The sequence below is a fragment of the Mytilus trossulus genome, chromosome 7 (assembly GCF_036588685.1).
Source record: "Mytilus trossulus isolate FHL-02 chromosome 7, PNRI_Mtr1.1.1.hap1, whole genome shotgun sequence".
Classification (NCBI taxonomy): domain Eukaryota; kingdom Metazoa; phylum Mollusca; class Bivalvia; order Mytilida; family Mytilidae; genus Mytilus; species Mytilus trossulus.
The window spans coordinates 66727652-66746854 of record NC_086379.1 but is presented as its reverse complement, the minus strand read 5'-3'; the positions used below and the strand labels follow the sequence as shown (position 1 = coordinate 66746854).

The 19203-nt window shown below is 31.3% G+C and overlaps 1 protein-coding gene across 5 annotated transcripts; it reads right to left on the bottom strand.

Annotated features, from left to right (window-relative positions):
- Window positions 1-424: 424 nt before the first annotated feature.
- On the bottom strand, window positions 425-17712 carry LOC134725626 (rho GTPase-activating protein 24-like). Of its 5 annotated transcripts, XM_063589591.1 has the most exons (7): window positions 17597-17712; window positions 12974-13016; window positions 11986-12236; window positions 8120-8131; window positions 5977-6096; window positions 5178-5307; window positions 426-4021 (listed from the first exon to the last, which is right to left on the bottom strand). In XM_063589591.1, exons 3-7 carry the CDS (start codon window positions 12221-12223, stop codon window positions 2746-2748), a joined length of 1776 nt encoding a protein of 591 aa, XP_063445661.1. In that variant the 5' UTR covers window positions 12224-12236; window positions 12974-13016; window positions 17597-17712; the 3' UTR covers window positions 426-2745. The 5 variants fall into 5 exon arrangements, with proteins under 5 accessions (XP_063445662.1, XP_063445659.1, XP_063445660.1 ...); XM_063589592.1 differs by lacking the exon at window positions 12974-13016 and having other exon boundaries at window positions 425-4021; XM_063589589.1 differs by lacking the exons at window positions 12974-13016; window positions 17597-17712 and adding an exon at window positions 12487-12626 and having other exon boundaries at window positions 425-4021.
- Between the last annotated feature and the right edge of the window lie 1491 nt (window positions 17713-19203).

The following is a 19203-nucleotide window of genomic DNA, read 5'->3' as shown; positions in this document are numbered from 1 at the left end:
CTTTGATCAGGTATACCATGTATTCAAACACATTCTGAAATTTAAAATATATTGAAATCTATTTTAACAGTGCAAAAAAAGATTTATTTTTTCTTGGAATCAACCATTTCAATCATAATACATAATACAAACTTTTATTAAGGAATGACTGTAATTTTTTTTCTGTCTATGATGAAATAACATAAAAAATGTGGTGCACACTGAATAACGGGCGTAGCGGGTTATTTAACAGTGTGCACCACATTTTTTATGTTATTTCAAATAGACAGAAAAATAAATACAGTCATTTCTTATAATTTAATTCTAAATTCCATTTTAAACTGTAGAAAACCATGATAAAACATTGATGATGTCACGGTCACATGACTTAATTATGTCTATGGACTCATAACAATAGACATCAGCCAATCAGAAGACGCGTTACATCCAAAATTAAATCATTAACTAATAGCAGTGAAATATAAACTAGGATATTTACAAACAAAATTATCCTTTAACACATGTTATAAACCGTAATGTGTAAAGATAAAAAAGAATTCTATATGAGCAATTATTCTAACTTTCTGCAATTTTCCTAGCCAATATTTGAAGAAGAAGAAAAAAGCTCTGAAAAATATGTAGAAAATAACTTTGTTCAAGACTCTCAAGTAAATAAATTAAAACAAATCAATGTGTAAATACCTAGCCAAACTATATCATCAGTTGATCAAGGTAGAGGATAATAAATGTATCCTTGTTGTAAGTGTGTAATAAGTCAGTATTTCCTATGAATTGTCCACTCTTTTTAAGTTACATCATTAAGTTACTGCTGCATAAAAAAAGATTGAAGAGTCATTACTTTCCAACAAATTAGAAGGAACTTTAATCAGATTTAATTGCACATCATTCGTAAAAAACTAATTGAAAAATTATTTAAAATTTCAAAATACATTTTTACTATACAATAGTAATAAACTAGCTATACAGTAGCAGATCCTTCCACTGTGATTTCCTCTTCTAAGGGTTTGTTAACGCATACAAATGAACATGTTTTCACAAGGAAGTTTTTATGGGGCTGTTTTGCATCAAATATTTTTTGAATTGAAACATGATTTCCTGAGGAAACCACCCAATCAATCTCACACATGATGCATGAGAGTCATTTAATCTCCAAATATCCAATTCTCTTTAAAGTTTTCCATTTTCCTTGAAATTAAACATTATAATTTCAGGGGCATGATATCTGATAATTATATAGGATCTGAAATCTGTTCTGATAAAAATGACAAATGAAAAAAAGTTATCTGACAGACTGTTGTTTGCTTTCCAATAGCATCCAAAGACAAATATTTCATGCAAAGTGAGGATGAATACGATAAAAAGGATAAAACAAATATTGAATAATAATCAGTTATACAATACTTACAGAAATCCAATTCAAAACAGATTATAGATAATGTATAGATAATGTCCAGATAATGAATGAAATGTTTGCAACTGGACCTTTAGAAAGCAATAATCAATAAATCAGATTGTATAAAAAATCCTTAGTTTTTTAACTATCCAAATTTTACTTTGATAAACAATTAACTTTGTTTGAAAATATACTGGAAATGTCTGACAATATCATATAATCTAGATGAAAAGTATACGATTTAATATTTAAATAACATATTAATTTAAACTCAAATAGATGTTTATAAGCAGAAAATAATCATAAAAATAAAACAAAATTAAATGTAACATATACAACTATAACTTAGATAATCAACTATTGGGAGAAATATCTAATCGTAGAAAAAGTATTACAAACATATCACACCTATTCAGCACCAATGATCCGGATTGCCTTAAAGCTACCTTCAGGCACAACAATCAATTCTGTAATAGTAGAAAGTTAAATCAATAGGACCAAATTGCTATATCTTTCCAAAACCTATTGGGAAAAAGAAGAGATGGTCACTATAAAATTACATATTATTGCATAGCAATATAATATTTCCCTCAGAACATACAGAAAGTAATCATAAGTAAGCGTCCAATAAATTCCTTTATTGCTAGTGCAATAAATCATCAAAGTTTATGACGTCATCAACAAAATCTTAGTTTAAACCAATTTTTAATTTCAAATGTTATATTGCTATACAATAAAAGGGTTATTGCATGAATATTGTCCCTCATAGAACATATATTGCACTCACAAGCTGGTGCAATATAAAATTCTACTCGGGACAATATTCATGCAATAACCCTATATTATAGACATAAATGTAGAAAATTAATACATTATTGCACTAGTAAGTCTAACAGATGGACTTCTATCTTCCCTTATATATTGGTTTCGCTGTTACTAGAGTATTTTTTTTTTAAATATTTTTTGTTTACTTGCATGTATATAACAAATAAAGAATGTTGATAAGGTACACAAAATGTAATGTTGGCATATTTTAAGGTCTCATAAAATTGATTACTCAGGGATCTACAAAAGCTTCTAATGAAAGATAAAAAAAAAGTTTAACATAGTTCCTCACAAGTCAACACTCTTTCTTAACCTTTACAAATTCAGTCTTAGAGGGTTTTTAGATTCCCAAACAAAAAAACAGGACATAATTTTTACAATGAGACTCATATTAAAATGGGAGCCTGATCCGTGAAACAATTTTTTGTAGAAGGACTTATAGGAGAGAACATCTTACTATGTGTAGTATGTTCAAGAGAATATCTCCTTACAAACAAAAAGTATAATACAGAATCTGTGACACAATATTAAGTTGGACTATGAAGTTGTCCATACTGAAGGTGATAGCGATTAAGTTCTGTCTGTAACTTCATCACTTTTGCCACAGCACCATTTCTATCTAATCTTTCTTTTTCAAGTTCCTTTCTTAATTCTTCCATCTGATTTGAATGTTGCTGGTTAATTGCCTGAATTCTATCTTTGTATATTTTTTCACTATTTGCACTGTTTGTACGCAACACATTTATTTTGCCATTGTAATTGGTTTTAAGGTCCTGAATTTTTGCCTCATATTCTTTCCGAGTGCTTTCTAATTCTGTTTTAAATTGTTCATTTAGAGTTTTGAGATCTTGCATTGCTTCCGACTCTGTTTTATCAGTACTATTGGTTCGAGACAATGGGGAAGTAGGGGATAGATCATCACCCCCATTTGGACTTTTCTTCTTCCGTCTAGCTGGTGGAATGGGTTTCTGTTTAGGGGGATCAGAAGGTGATATAATATTATTATTGTCAGATTCTTTTTTGACAGGCTCTGTGAAATCTAACAAATCCATCCCACTAGTATTTTGTTTATTTGAATTCCTACAAGATGGAAAAAGAGGTTGTAATATATTATTATCTTTCCTTTTTTCAAGCTCTTCTGTAACAGAGGTAAGAAGAGATGAGCCTCTTGATCCTGCATGATTATTTCTCAGAGAAAGTCGAGGAAGAGGCTTAATTTCATCCTCAGACTCAGGTTTTTCAGAAAAATCTAACAAATTTTCAACAGGAACTTCAGGTTTTGTCTCTTCCGATTTCTCTTCTTCCTTTTTTTCAACAAATATCTCCGAACAATTACTTATCAACAAGAAACATAACTGTTGAGTTAAATCAGCAGTAGCCATCATAAGTTCAGGACTATCTGCTTCAATTACATTACGTATTATGTTGGGTCCAAAAACTGTTGCAAGATTTAAAGTTGTCATTTTATTGATGTGTGATTTTTCTCCCACTTTACATAAAAATTCACATAAATATTTAACAATAACGTAATTATCGTCTGGTAGGCCTGATAATGCATCAGCTGCATTCGCAACAGCTGCTGCCTTTTTCTCGGTTTCTTTAGCATCCTGAAAATTCATGGCAACGTTCATCAATCGCTGATAATATGATGACGGTATTATGGATTCTGGAAGTTCTCTGAAGTACATTTTTAACAGGGATGCCACTGAATGTACATCATGATCTGATATATCAAACACAATTCTTTCAGCACTATCAAATCTGTCTTTTAACTCCTTTATTAATGTTGTTCTTCCCGGTAATCTGTAATATATTCATAACTTTAACATACATTTATAATCTTTATCATCATTTACTTAGGCTGTCAATTAGAACTAAAGATTTATGTAGATAAATATTATAAAGGATTTTAATTGTTTTTTATATACTTGTAAACTTCTAAATAAAGTTAATAAACTTTATTTTATTAAGAAAATAGGCTTTCAAAAATTTAGTATCATGATATAAAATTGAGAATGGACATTAAGATCTTTACATAACTTTCACATTCATGCAGTTTTTCTCGTACAGTGATAATGTTCCAATGTCACAGTCAGAATCAATTATTCAATGATGTCATTTGCATGGATTAACTCACTCATAAAAGAGCAAGTGACATTAGAGTAAGATTTGAACAATCCAGAAATTGCAGATCAGCTGTCATTGAGTGGCATACAATATATATTTGTATTGTGCCACAAGTGAGTACTCAGGGTTCATAGCAGATCATCTAAACCCTGGCTTTTTGTGTATTGTGTAATCATACGTTTTTTGATTGAGTTAAGTCTGCCAATTGATATTTTATCGTATGTTTTTCTATGTTGTGATGTTATGCTATTGTTTCAGAAAAAGGGAGAAGGTTTGGGCCAATTAAAACGTTTAATCCCGCTGCAAATGTTTGCACCTGTCCTAAGTCAGGAATATGATGTACAGTAGTTGTCGTTAGTTTATGTAATATATACGTGTTTCTCGTTCCTTGTTTTGTTTATATAGATTAGACCGTTGGTTTTCCTGTTTGAATGGTTTTACACTAGTAATTTTGGGGCCCTTTATAGCTTGTTGTTCGGTGTGAGCCAAGGCTCCGTGTTGAAGGCCGTACTTTAACCTATAATGGTTTAATTTTTAAATTGTTATTTGGATGGAGAGTTGTCTCATTGGCACTCACACCACATCTTCCTATATCTATAAACTAGAATGCATCTTAATCTATAAGAGTTGATCAGTTATTTGTACACTAAGTGTATATACAACTACAATAACTTTTGCAACCATCTTTGGTTTCAGATTGAGGAAATGAAGAACATGAAAACAACATTGCAGAAGATTGAACATTAACATTATCTTATCAGTTCTATTGGTACTAAGATTTTAAATAGTTTTAATGTACAAATATTTTCAATTCTATAACATTGCTGATTACCTGAAAATACCTTCCACCTCTAGACCATATTGTGTTAAGAATTCTACACTCTGTTCAATCAAGTATGGAATAGATCTCTTCATTCTCTGTTCATACATCATTGTCTCATCTATACTCTGACCAAATATTGCTACAAAATAGTCAGTTTTTTAAAATAGCCACTTCATTTTTTTATATAAATAAGGCCATTAGTTTTCTCGTTTGAATTGTTTTAAATTGTCATATCAGGGCCTTTTATAACTGACTATGCGGTATGGGCTTTGCTCATTGTTAAAGGCCGTACAGTGAGGTGACCTATAGTTGTTAATGTCTGTGTCGTTTTGGTCTCTTGTGGACAGTGAGTTTTTCTCATTGGCAATCATACCACATCTTCTTTTTATAGTTTCAATTGTTAGTATTCTTACACCAAACTGCCACATTAGTTGTAACATGTGTAAGTTTGCTTTTTTCATTGTTGGATGGATAATTTGAAGAGAAAAAGCAGAGTGAAAACTGCTGACCTTTAGTAAGTTACTAACAGATTTTATAGCATATTGACCACAGTAATTAACAGTTGAACATATACCCTGGTGTTGATTGGCAAATGTCTTCAACCAGAAAAGTTATTTTTCATTGCAAATTGGCAAATAAGTATTAATTATCTAATTGGCATCTAGAGATGTAAAACTGGTACTGTAAATGTTATTATAAAGATTGCAGTTTGGAAAACAAAATTTACCAAAACACAAAACTATGATCATTTCACTGTAAACAAATGTTTCTGATAACTTTTTCATCTTGGACTGAGATTATTACATACCTCCTCCAATATCAGAGTAAATGACTTTTCGTATAGCTTTCATCCATTGCTGTCTTTCTTCATTATTACCAGCACAGAGTTGGAAAACTTCACTTGGTGCTGTTCTAACCTGAGTTTTACCTGAAATTTATTATAATCAAAAGTCTTGATCTTCTTTATTAACTAGTGCAAACAATGTGAACATAACAAACTCAAACAAACAAGAGTTAACACTGCTTTTGTTTCTGATATGCATTTTTATTTATGATGATTTGTGTATGTAAAACTTTCATTTGGTAGTAATGTGATTTTAATCAAGGTTAATAAAGCTATGACTTTGAAAAAAATAAAGAGCCTTGTCAGAAATCTACTAAATTGACTGACCGATGGTTTAAGTTCTGACCCTATAGTATAAATCCTTTCTCATTTACAGTGCAAGACATCAACCCCACTTTTGGTCAGCTGATTTTAGAATATATGTTTCGTGTTTCTATCTTGTTATGTTTTGGTTTTTCAACGTGTCGGTAATATTAGCTGCGAATGTGATTTGATAGGTACCAGTAAAGCCAATTTGTATGAAAATTGAATGTCCTTAATTTCATTCCCTGACCTTTGCTTACCATATTTTCATTAGAGCTTCTTCAATTGTCTTAATGCTAGCTCCTTTCTAAACTGGTGTTTCCTTAACAAGTTAATTTATCCCTTTTTTTAACATGAAAATAAAGGTGCAAAGACAATGATGCTGAGAAGGAACATCAGTACAATGTATATCAATATATAAAACTTGCAACATGTATCAATAAACAAATGTGTTTTAATAAAATTGAGAATGGAAATGGGGAATGTATCAAAGAGACAACAACCCGACCATAGAAAAAACAACAGCAGAAGGTCACCAACAGGTCTTCAATGTAACGAGAAATTCCCGCACCCGGAGGCGTCCTTCAGCTGGCCCCTAAACAAATATATACTATTTCAGTGATGATAAACGCCATACTAATTTCCAAATTGTACACAAGAAACTAAAATTAAAATAACACAAGACTAACAAAGACTAGAGGCTCCTGACTTGGGACAGGCGCAACAATGTGGCGGGGTTAAACATGTTTATGAGATCTCAACCCTCCCCCTATACCTCTAGCCAATGTAGAAAAGTAAACGCATAACAATACATACGTTTAAGCCTACTTTCTTTGATATAAGGTTTAAATTTAAGTGTATCTAGAAATGTCCCATAAATATGTTTTTTATATCTTCATAAACAAGTTAATGCAACTCTAAGGTTATGTAGGTCATACTGTTTGGGAGGACATCCCGTTATATAGGAAGTTCATACTTATATAAGATCACTGCAACTTGTACACAAATCAATTAAAAAATGTACAAGTAAGTGAATAAAAAGAAACTAATTCATGTATATTTTAGATGCTTTAAATATCATACATGTCATATATGCTTGATTGTAAGATAATCTCACAAATTAATATAAAAACATTTTTTGACAATAGTGTCTACCTGTGACCATTACTAAAGTGTGCAACATACATGTGTCACATCCATGTGTAACAGTATACATTGATACAAATTCAAAGAATTAATGGGTTAAACTTTGATATAAATTATATTTAATTCATTGACGAGGAAAGAATTACAAGAAATATTAGTAACCATGATAACTGTATCTATTACCATATATTAGCTGTCTTTTAAATTAATTAGTTCAAATGAAATCAGCAATAGTTTGTTATCTTGGAATAACATTTATCATATTTTTGTAAATCAAGTCAGAAGATTTATAGCATTTCAAATTAAAGCAGGCTACATCAAAGATCTTCATATGGCTATTACTAGTATAGTATTCCATAGTAAAGCAGACAAGCCAATATAGCACTAAAGAAATTACAATGCATATAGAGACAAGCTATTCAAAGTCATGTATGTATATAACATGTATAATGCTAACATTTTTATTACACAAAGTTATCAGAGAAGTGTTTCTTAGAAGTTGTGTGTGTTAGTGCTAGTAAACAACTGCTGAAATAAATCAGCGTAAATTACTAGCCAAAAACAAGAAAATCATCACCTGTGCAATATTATCATGAGTAAAAAGACACAATCTATTAACAGTATAAGCAGAACAAACAAATTATTGTGATATACTTACACAACTCTGCATCTGAAAAGTTATAGGTTTTAACACCTTATCATTATCTGATGTTTTTTGTTTACTTTATGAATCTGGGTCAAGTTACCCTATCAAATATATGGCCAAGAAGCAATTCTGCTACTACACTTGATATGCGTTAATAAAAATCAATTTCGTTTTTCATCTCTTTAGCTGTTCATGACATTGACCATCATTTTCCAATTGATACTTTTAGGCATGAAATGGAAACTAAAGAGAATTGGTCCTTGGTGAAAAACTACTCCTACTGACACCTATATAGAAACTAGGCTAAAGTTATATTATGTGTAAGATATATTCACACAATAACAAAATTTGCCAAGTTGCTCCACATCATCTGAGATAGCAATACATGTAATATCAAATTACCCGTAACTATTTTGAAAATTTCTAGTAAAGACTTTTTTCTACCAAAAATACATGTTTGTTTATACTGCAATTGTAACACATGTCACTGAAAAAACAGTTAACTTTCAATAATAAGAAATTAAAAATGTCAATTAGACCGCAAAAAAAGATAAATATCTAAAACCTATCTTATTGAAAATCAGAGAAATATATTCAAAGAGATGTATAAATAAATCAGTTTACATGGTCATAATGTTATATAAGATCACATGCTGTTTTAAAATGAAGTTAAACATCTTTTCGAACTCAAAATGTTAAATCTGTGTAAGTCTGTGAATAAGCATGAAAACAAAATTTCTGGGTAATTTTCATCAGAAAAATTACACCTTCTATGTAACTTGTTCTACCAGTTAGTTAAGGGCACTTTATGGAAGCCACCGAAGCCAAATAAAACAAGGAATGAGCTGTTAAAATGACAGCAAACTTGGTTTTTGTATTTAGAGAGGTCTTATAGAATGTTTTGACCTGTTACATTCTATGCTTATTTTCCAATCTATCGAGGACCATAACTCCTGAATAGCAAAACATAAGATTGTCAATATAGGAAGTTTTCTCCAGTTTTCAGAAACTCGGTTAAAACTTTTCAGGTACACCAAATAATGTTGACCTATCAGACCTAGATACTAAGAAATAGGTTGATGCATGAAATTGATGCTATGACAATGTGATTTATTTCAGATAGTCCATGTAACCAATTCACATATCAAATATTGACCTATGATATCATATATAATTATATTTATTGTATAGCAATATAATATTTCCCACAGAATGTAACCAAAAGTTAGCGTGAATTAAATTCTAATATTGCACTAGTGCAATAAATCTTCAAAATTCATGACGTCATCAACGTTTAAATCTGTTTAAACCAATTTTTGCTTTCAAATATTATATTGCTATACAATTAAATTCTTAAGGGTTCCGCAGAACCCAGTGTCTCGCCTACTTATGCTGTTAATTGCAGGCTCAACAAAAGAGGAATAAAATCAATAAAAATATTCCTCTTGATACTATCTTATGATTCTAAGAAGCTTCTGTCCAAGTTTGGTAAAAATACAATATGTTTTGAAAACTTTAACTGCAGACTGTCTGTAACGTAAACTGGAAGAAAAACTAAGTCCATTTATAAGAAAAATACAGATACACAGGTACAAAATTTTTTACAAAATTTTCTTATAGATACTAGCTTTTGATCATAAACAAGCTTCTGTCCAGGTCCAAAATAGTATAAGTAAGTTATTAAAATTTTTAAAACTTTAACCACAGAGTGAATGCGTTGTTTTCTTGCAGAAAATCTAAGTCCATTTAAAAGTAAAATGCACAAAAAAATGGATTTATTTGTTAACAAAATTTACTTCTGGATACTATGTTATGATCATAAACAAGCTATTGTCTAAGTTTGGTACAAACCCAGGATAGTTTTAAGAAAGTTATTAAAATTTCAAAAACTTTAACCACAGAGTGAATGTTGTTTCCTGGCAGAAAAACTAAGTCCATTTTAAATGTAATATGGAAAAAATGGAATTTTAGTTTCCTTCTTGATACTATCTTATGATCATAAACAAGCTTCTGTATAAGTTTGGTACAAATACAGTATAGTTTAAGAAAGTTATTAAAATTTCAAAAAATTTAACCAGAGTGAATGTAATGTTTCTTGGCAGAAAAACTAAGTCCATTTATAAGTAAAATACGGAAAAAATGGAATTCTATTTTCACAAAATTTACTTCTGCACACTATGTTATGAACATAAACAAGCTTCTGTCCAAGTTTGGTAGAAATCCAGTTTAGTTTAAGAATGTTATTAAAATTTCAAAAATTTGAACCACAGAGTGAATATTTGTTGACGCCGACGGAATGTAGGATCGCTATGTCTCGCTTTTTCAACTAAAGTCGAAGGCTCGACAAAAAGGGTTATTGCATGAATATTGGGGAATTTTGTCTCTCGTAGAACATATATTGCACTCGCAAGCTTGTGCAATATTATATTTACTCGGAACAATATTCCCCAATATTCATGCAATAACCCTATATTATTAAATGATATGAGCAAATAAGCCCTAATACGGATAAATCAGCATGTGCAATACTAAAAACGTTCCACTGTCGATATAAATCAAGATTTAATATTGCTCTTCGAACAGGGCCAATACGGAAAAAAACAGGGCCAATACAGAAAAAAGCGGGAAAAAAGTAGCCCTAGGGCTAATACAGGTGGACGTTCACTTCCGGTATTCAATTTTCTTACGCCATTACTTAACTTTGGAAGTATCGTTATGCATAAAAACATTTGTATAATATTTTTTAAATTAACAAAAATAAACAGGTTAAATGATGTGCAATGTTTTGTAACGTCTTAAAGTTTTGAAACGGAAAAATCAGGGCCAATACAGAAAAAAGCGTGAAAAAAGCTGTATTGGCCCATGGGCTAATACGGGACGTTCACTTCCGGTTTTTAATTCTCTTATAATCATTTAATAAAAGTGTAATGAACTGGCTGTTTCTGTATTGGCACTGGTATAGATTCTCGGTCAGCTGTATTGGCGCTCGACCCTACGGGTCTCGAGGACAATACAGCAAACCTTGAATCTATACCAGTGCCAATACAGAAACAGCCAGTTAATAATATAGTTACTGTAAATATTCATACTCGCTTGAGTGTGAATGTGAAGTCAACACCAAATATGACTACTCACAATCAATTTATAAACTAAGATTGCTTATATACCATGTATGATTATATAATTACCGAGTAATAGATAAGACCCTACCCGAAAAGCTAAACCAGACTACTTGAGCATTAACTTGAGGCCAAGGCCATATACAATAAGGTCCAATCATAAACTACTTCAATACAAATGTTTGTCCGCACCACTGAAGCAGGTCATGTGACTCTGTCTGGCTGATAAGGTCCAATCATAAACTACTTCAATACAAATGTTAGTCAGTGCCACTGAAACAGGTCATCATAGTCATGAGACAATGTTTGGCTGATAAGGTCCAATCATAAACTACTTCAATACAAACGTTTGTCATTAATGGTAAAAGTGGGCATAAGATATTGAGGTAATAACCATATTATAAATGCAGTGTTTGATGCTGTAAGACAGTAATACAGTATACCGATGCTGGCCTACCACAAATTTGTCAAAGGTGAGATAACAGTATTAGGCAGCAATAGCAATCAAAACTGTAACTAAAATCCATGAAGTATATTCTTCTATGATTACTTATACATTTTATATGAAGTGATAACCATAAAAAACAATGTTTTAATTATGAATGAACAAAAAGAAATGTATACACTATATTCATAGATCAACATAATATATTTTGTATCTATAAAAGAACAATAAAAGCGAATTAACTCAATTAGACCAGCCACAAATGCTTATATTAGAGCATGCCTCTCCTTAATTTAGATTTTTGTTGTTATTACCTGGACAAATTTCAAACAGGTATTTATCTGAATCATCTGGTGTCCATTGAATCTCAGCAATTCTGTTTCCAGGTAAGAAAATAGATCCTTGAGGTCGTAGGTCATCTTCTTTTGTGAAGTAAAACAAACAGTCCCCATTTAAACAGAACCATCGTCTATGCCATGTTCTGACCATACCCCCTTGTTTACGTAACCAGCCAGATTTGGTAATCCTCTGTCTATGGATTGGGTTATTCATCTTTTCTTTATTCCTATAAAATAGAATAAATCATAGAATAAGGTTACATTATGTTAAGTAAAAGCAGTACAATTTCTTCAATAATTATCAATATAACCCTTCATTTTACTTAACTTGAAAGTGAAATTTGAGTTAAAATCTGATATCAATAGCTTAAAAAACAAAATAAATCATGCACAGGAAATAGTCTGGTATTTATAATGATTAATTCAGCAATTGATAAATATTCATTTTTAGAATTTTCAAAAGAAACAGAAACATACATTGTAATTCTACCAAATATTTCCTGAAGAAAGTGTTGACTTGCTTCTATTTTATACAATTACAGATATGCTCTTCCTTGAAACACAAGAAATAAAGAAAGTGTCATTATCAGTCTGATCTCCCAGATATTGATTTAAATGAGTGATTTTCTATCTTTATCATGTTGATATGTATGAATATTTAACCTGAAGCATTTTTATAGTTACCCCACCTTAATCAAAAGGTGTTGATTTTCTATGATAAACAATAAAACACAGATCAAAGGTGCATTTTGCTAGGGACTTTTTAGTGGGCGTCCAAATATTTCAGTTTTTATAATAATTTTCTCCAAAATGCTTATATTTCTATACATAAACAAATTCTACAAGCCAAATCACTTTGAACTGGAAAGAGAAAAGAGTTACGTATATGATGTAACTGTCTGTTAATTAACCCAGTAGACACATGTATCTTAAACAATTGTATTTGTATGTACACATGACTTACAGGTAAACATTGATACATTCCTATGGCCTTTGTTATTTGTGACCTACAAAAGATAAACAAATTAAACATCTGTTACATCAATGACTAAGTAATGACAAGTATCATCTTGATCAATATACAGGTATACATGTATCCTTAAGTCAGAATCAAAAGAAAATCAGACATGAATTGTCTTCAGAGATTTAAAAATTGATACAAAATTGTTTAAATATGTTTTATTATACATTACAGTGTATCCCAAACTCTGTCTGATGGATCTTCAGACAAAAAATCATTTGGTCAGACAGAATTTTTATTTTTTTTAGTATACAATATATACATGACTTTTTAATACTTTCAGACAAACCCTAAAATAGTTTGGCACATATTGCTAATAACATGTAAAAGACATGCAAGATGTTGCATTTATACCATCCATGAAAACTTGTGAAGTGTTAAAGTAAGGCCATAACAAAATCTCCTTCCTTATGAAAACTTTGATGGGGTAATTATCACTGCTTCTAATCTGAAGAGCCTCACTAGTTCTACTACAAAAGTATTATGTATACAAGAAAAATAACTTCCTCATTATTACAACTTCTAAATATCTTTTTTTAAAGTATGTGGACTGCATAATCTGTATAAACAAGATTTAAGTAAAGGGAAATTTCTGATTTTTACCATGTCAAGACTCAACACGATACTTAAAAAGCAAACTTTATACAATTAAAATATTAAGGTTATTCTTTTAGATATTTATCTTTTTCCAAATTTCAACAAAAATACTAATTTTATGCACATTTTCATCTCAAGATGAGTAACCTAACTAAATTATAGGGTTAGCCTAGTTAATTTTACTTTCACTATCATTTCAGTATGAACTAACTAACCACCCTTAGTCATGCATGCATGCATATGGCTAACCCTATTTAGTTGGGTAAGTTTTCATCATAAATTTCTCATCAATTTTCCAGAGTTCAAAATTATTCCAGATTCAAATAATTCCTTGTTAGTACAAAACTATGTTCCAGCCGTGCATTTATTCATTACTTTTGCAGATTTTTTTCTTTGCAATACAGACTTGAAAAATATTTCTAAAAATTTAATTTTCTTTTTCACAAAAAGAGAATTTTTGTTAAAATTTTATTTTTCAAATTTTTCCCAACAAATTTACTACATGTATGAAATTATCTAATTTTATTTTGACACAAGGAATCTATCTGGAATAGCTACATTGTATGATATCTACAGGAATATATTTATTTAGTTAAATCCAAGCAAATGCCTAAACAGGTATTTTGAAAATAACATGTTTTTTTTTACAAAAAATAACATTACTGCAAATGCTTTTACTAATTTCAATAAAAAATATAATAATTTCAAATCAACTTTCAAAAATTTCTCCCACCAGGGACTAACAACATTCTGTAAGTTTCATGCTTGGAGGAGAGCAACATGTAGCCTCCAGTGGCAGTTCCAGAAATTTTCATAGGTGGGGGCCCACTGACTGCCTATAGCTAAGAGAGGGCCTGCTCCAGTGATTCCCTATATACATGTATGCAACAAAAATTTTCACCAAAAAAACCCCAATTATATCCGCCACTGGCTGTTGACAACTCTTTAAATACATTTGTAAATATGGAACAGAATTATAATGGTCACCACCAACTTTCAATTTTGATACAGTTGTCGAGCTATTTACATGTTTTATCAGAATGAAAGCTAATACAGAGCAAAGTAATAGTTACCAATCATAAACCTTCCTTAGATGAAGAAACATTTGGGTAATTAAAACAAAAAAGCAATATACCGTATATTCACTTAACTACTGTATGCACCTTACAGAAGAATTTATGTGGTCAGTTATACACTGTACACAACACTTCTTTTTGGAATAAAACATAGAAAAATAACATATATTCGATGAGAGATTTCAATGCCATTTATTGAAACAGCTATACCTATTACGCACACACAGTGGCCTTCTATTATAAAAAGAGTTGCAATGAATATAGAATCATTATCGAGTGAGACAAGTGCCAACTTCTCTGACAAGTATTTGCACATGTTTCAAGTAAGCATTCTCGTTTTGGGAAATAATGAGACTTCACTAATCATCAACCTATGACCAAATCATTTCTTAAAACATTAATTATGTTTAGATTGAAGTACACATTGATAAAATGTAAACAAAACAAAGATTTTCTAACTTGTCATGACAAAATCGATCACACCAACATAATACACAGTGATTTCTATAAACATAATTTAAAAGCAGTGTAAGGGAGGTAATTGTTAATGTTGTGCTTGAATTGTCTCCCTTACACTGCTTTTAAATTATGTTTTGTTCTTAAGTAAATCGTCAATAGACCACTTTCGAGTTCATCCGTCACCGGCAAAAACTCGTCAATTATGCACGCCTTTATGACGTCATTTACCAGATAGAGGGGCTCGCCTGTATCCCTGCACTATTTACGTTCATCAAGCGTCTTAGTGATCGTCTTTGTGCAGGATAAACTAGAAATAATGGTTGCTCTGTAGGTACTTACTGACAATTCCCCAATGACAGCAGTGTTGATTGTCAATTTTTAGAATTCAATTTGCCGAATAATTCGTACAATATAGAATTATAGTTTTCCAACCACTCGCTCAACATTGGAAGGAAGTGACGACGCCCCTAAACGCACAAATGACGGTGATAAAGGCGCATATAATTGAAGAGTTTTTTCAGGTGACGGATGAACTCGAAAGTGGTCTATTAACCGGTCCACCCTCAGCTTGTTTTCCCTCCTTTTTGTCCCTAATAGTTCCTAAACAGTTTGAGCCAGAACCAGGTAATCCCACAAAGCCAATTTTTACCATCCCTTTGTGGTATTGTATGGAAACTTGTGGTATAATTTCAAAGAAACCCATATACATGTATATACTAATTCACAAGTAATTGTCTGGAAACAAAAAAAAATCTTATTTGGGCACATTTATGGTGCCTAGTCCCTCAACTGTAAGTAGATATAGGAAGATGTGGTGTGAGTGCCAATGAGACAACTCTCCATCCAAATAACAATTTAAAAATTAAACCATTATAGGTTAAAGTACAGCCTTCAACACGGAGCCTTGGCTCACACCGAACAACAAGCTATAAAAGCCCAAAAATTACTAGTGTAAAACCATTCAAACGGGAAAACCAATGGTCTAATCTATATAAACAAAACGAGAAACGAGAAACACGTATATATTACATAAACATATATATTACATAAACAAACGACAACTACTGTACATCAGATTCCTGACTTAGGACAGGTGCAAACATTTGACTGTAAGGACTGTAACTATCAAAATCAATTCCAACCTTCATTTTGAGGCAACTTTTGTCTAAATTTCATAGATTTTTATTTGCTTATACTTAAGTTATTGTCCAGAAACCAAATGTCTCCAAATGACGCTGATGCCGCCCACAACATGATTCCAATATCCAACTGCAAACTTTTTGCAGTCTTCTAAAAATTGTCTGATACACATGTTATCAGATTATATATGCCTTTGATATGCATGTAAATCTCATAAAAAATTACGAAAAAATGTAGGTGTGAGAGTGTTAACAGCTGTTTAATATAAAGTACATTTCAAATCAAAGAGATCTACAATATAACTCCTGCAAAAATCATAGATCTAACAATGATTTACGAACTCATTTTACATTATCAAGATAATTGATATAAACTTTTGATGTAAGTTTCATAACAATCCTACAAAAAATGAAGGTTTGAGAAATCGTTTAACATGTTTGATGCAATTTAAAAGTAAATAATTTACAATTTCAAGTGAAATAACTCTTTAAAAAATAGTTAATTTGCACTGATTTTCAGAACGGAAATGAGGACAAAATTTTTCTATCTAAGAAAAAGTGACTGTTACGCACTACCACTTAATAAACGTATTTACACTTTTGGTATTTAGCTGTATCTTGCCTCTGAATGACCTTAGATCGACTCTGAATCACCTTTTGATACAAGCAACAATCACTTTTAAATTCTGATGTCAAATATTCTAAATTATGATGTCAAAGTTTACGGGAACCTGTGTGATTTAACGTAATGGCGGACAAATTTGCATACAAGTGTAAATACGTCTATACCACCAGTGCAGGTAGATGTAGTCTTGATTGTTTTAGACCAAAGTTAAGGATGTTTTTACCACCCTCTTCATGCTTTTACTGTTTAATGGAATGTTAAGCACAAATTTTTCACTTTATTTTTACATAAAACATTTACATGCACATCAAATGTGGCAAAATAATATTGATGGTGGCCGCAAAATGGTGGAAGTACATGTAGAAGTATGGTTCAATGGCAACAAAATATGAAGTGTCACAAATCAAAACAAAATTGCATGCACTTGTTTAAACCGATTACCTTCAAGAGAACACCAAGTACCATATGCCTGATGAAAATAAACTTTATGTTACTTGTAAGCCTTAATAGGGGATTCCGTGTCCTACATATGATACAAACTCGAATTGTTGTTATTATTTTTCGGGATAAAACTGAAAGTGATTCACACTAATAAATCATAGAAGTTCGTGCACGGTCCAAAACAGTCAGATGTTTCGATATAAATTATGCAAGAAATTGCTGTGTTTACCTTCTGGTGTTTTCTTTGTAGTCATTGTTTAGGACTTGTTAAAAACATTTTAATTTCAACTTTTCAACTTCCTACTTTTAGAAACAGGAAAGTAACTTCCTTTGTGCACACAAATCAATGACATCATCAAATTCAAAATACCTAAAAGATGGACTACGAATTCGATTTTTAAAATGTTAAATAAAAATGTTAAAATGTTCCATGTAAATTATTTGAAAGGTTTTTTTTTTATCCAGCATGAGCAATAAAGGTGTCCATGATGTTGTACTGTTGATGGTTAGGCAGCAACCATTTGATTTCCAGTTTTTGGAGAGAAAACATGGAAAATGGTAAACAAACAGATATTTTGGTCATGGATTTTTCTAAAGCATTCGATAAAGTTTCACATTCTTTTTTAACTAATAAGCTTCATCATTACGGGATACAGGGGGAATTAAATTACTGGATACAAAATTTTCTTAGCAATCGCAAACAGGCAGTAGTTCTAGAGGGGGAAAAATCTGAGTATGTTGCAGTTGAGTCAGGGGTTCCACAGGGGTCAGTTCTTGGACCAAGTCTTTTCTTGTACTATATTAATGATATTCCAACTGGTCTTACATCTACAGTACGTTTATTTGCAGACGACACAATAGTTTATTTGGCAATAAAATCAAACTCCGATGCATTAACACTACAAAAAGATCTCGACAAACTGGCATCGTGGGAAACTACCTGGAAAATGGCATTCCACCCAGATAAGTGTAATGTAATTTCAGTCACCAGAAATAAAAAACCAATCACATTTAACTACACATTACACAATCATTCTTTAGAACATGTAACAACAGCAAAATATCTGGGGGTCACCATCAGTTCAAACCTTAAATGGGATGTGCATATTAACAACATATGCAAGAAAGCTAATAGCACACTAGGCTTTCTAAGGAGGAACCTGAACATAAGTTCAACATCCATTAAAGAGCAAGCATATAAGTCCCTAGTAAGACCATCACTAGAGTATGCTTGCTCTGTTTGGGATCCATACTTACAACAAGACATAGATAGCATTGAAAAAGTTCAAAGGAGGGCTGCGCGTTTTGTTACCAACAAATACAGAAACACCTAAAGCGTTGGTAACATGTTACAACATCTTGAATGGCGCAGTCTCTCTGACAGAAGAAAAGACTCCAGATTGGTAATGCTCTACAAAATTGAACACGAAAAGGTTGCAATCCCTAAACAAAATAAATTAATTCCAAAAAAAAAGACAAACAAGACATACTAATTCGAACAGCTTCCAAATTCCATCCTGCAAAACACAGTACAGAAAAGAGTCATATTTTCCAAGAACTATCACTGACTGGAACAAACTACCGGACAACATTGTAAATTGCACTTCAGTAGACTCTTTCAAATCTTCAATTTCAAAGCATCAATATTAACTCAATTACAACATCTTAATTTATTATACAAAACATTTTATATTTTTAATTTTTCATATTTTTAAAAAATTGTACAGTTTATAATCTATGTCTTGTTGTAAGTTTCCTCTTGTGACATAATCTTCAATTTGTTGAAGGCGGTCACTATATGGTAGAATAGAGAATAGAATAAAAAATAATTTGTTT

What these genes read in the sequence shown, in the direction of transcription:
- LOC134725626 (XM_063589589.1), bottom strand. An exon ending in TTACTCTGATATTGGAGGAG is followed by an intron (nt 5,308 to 5,976) that starts GTATGTAATAAT and finishes ACTATTTTGTAG; the next exon opens with CAATATTTGGTCAGAGTATA. An exon ending in GAGGTGGAAGGTATTTTCAG is followed by an intron (nt 4,022 to 5,177) that starts GTAATCAGCAAT and finishes AATATATTACAG; the next exon opens with ATTACCGGGAAGAACAACAT.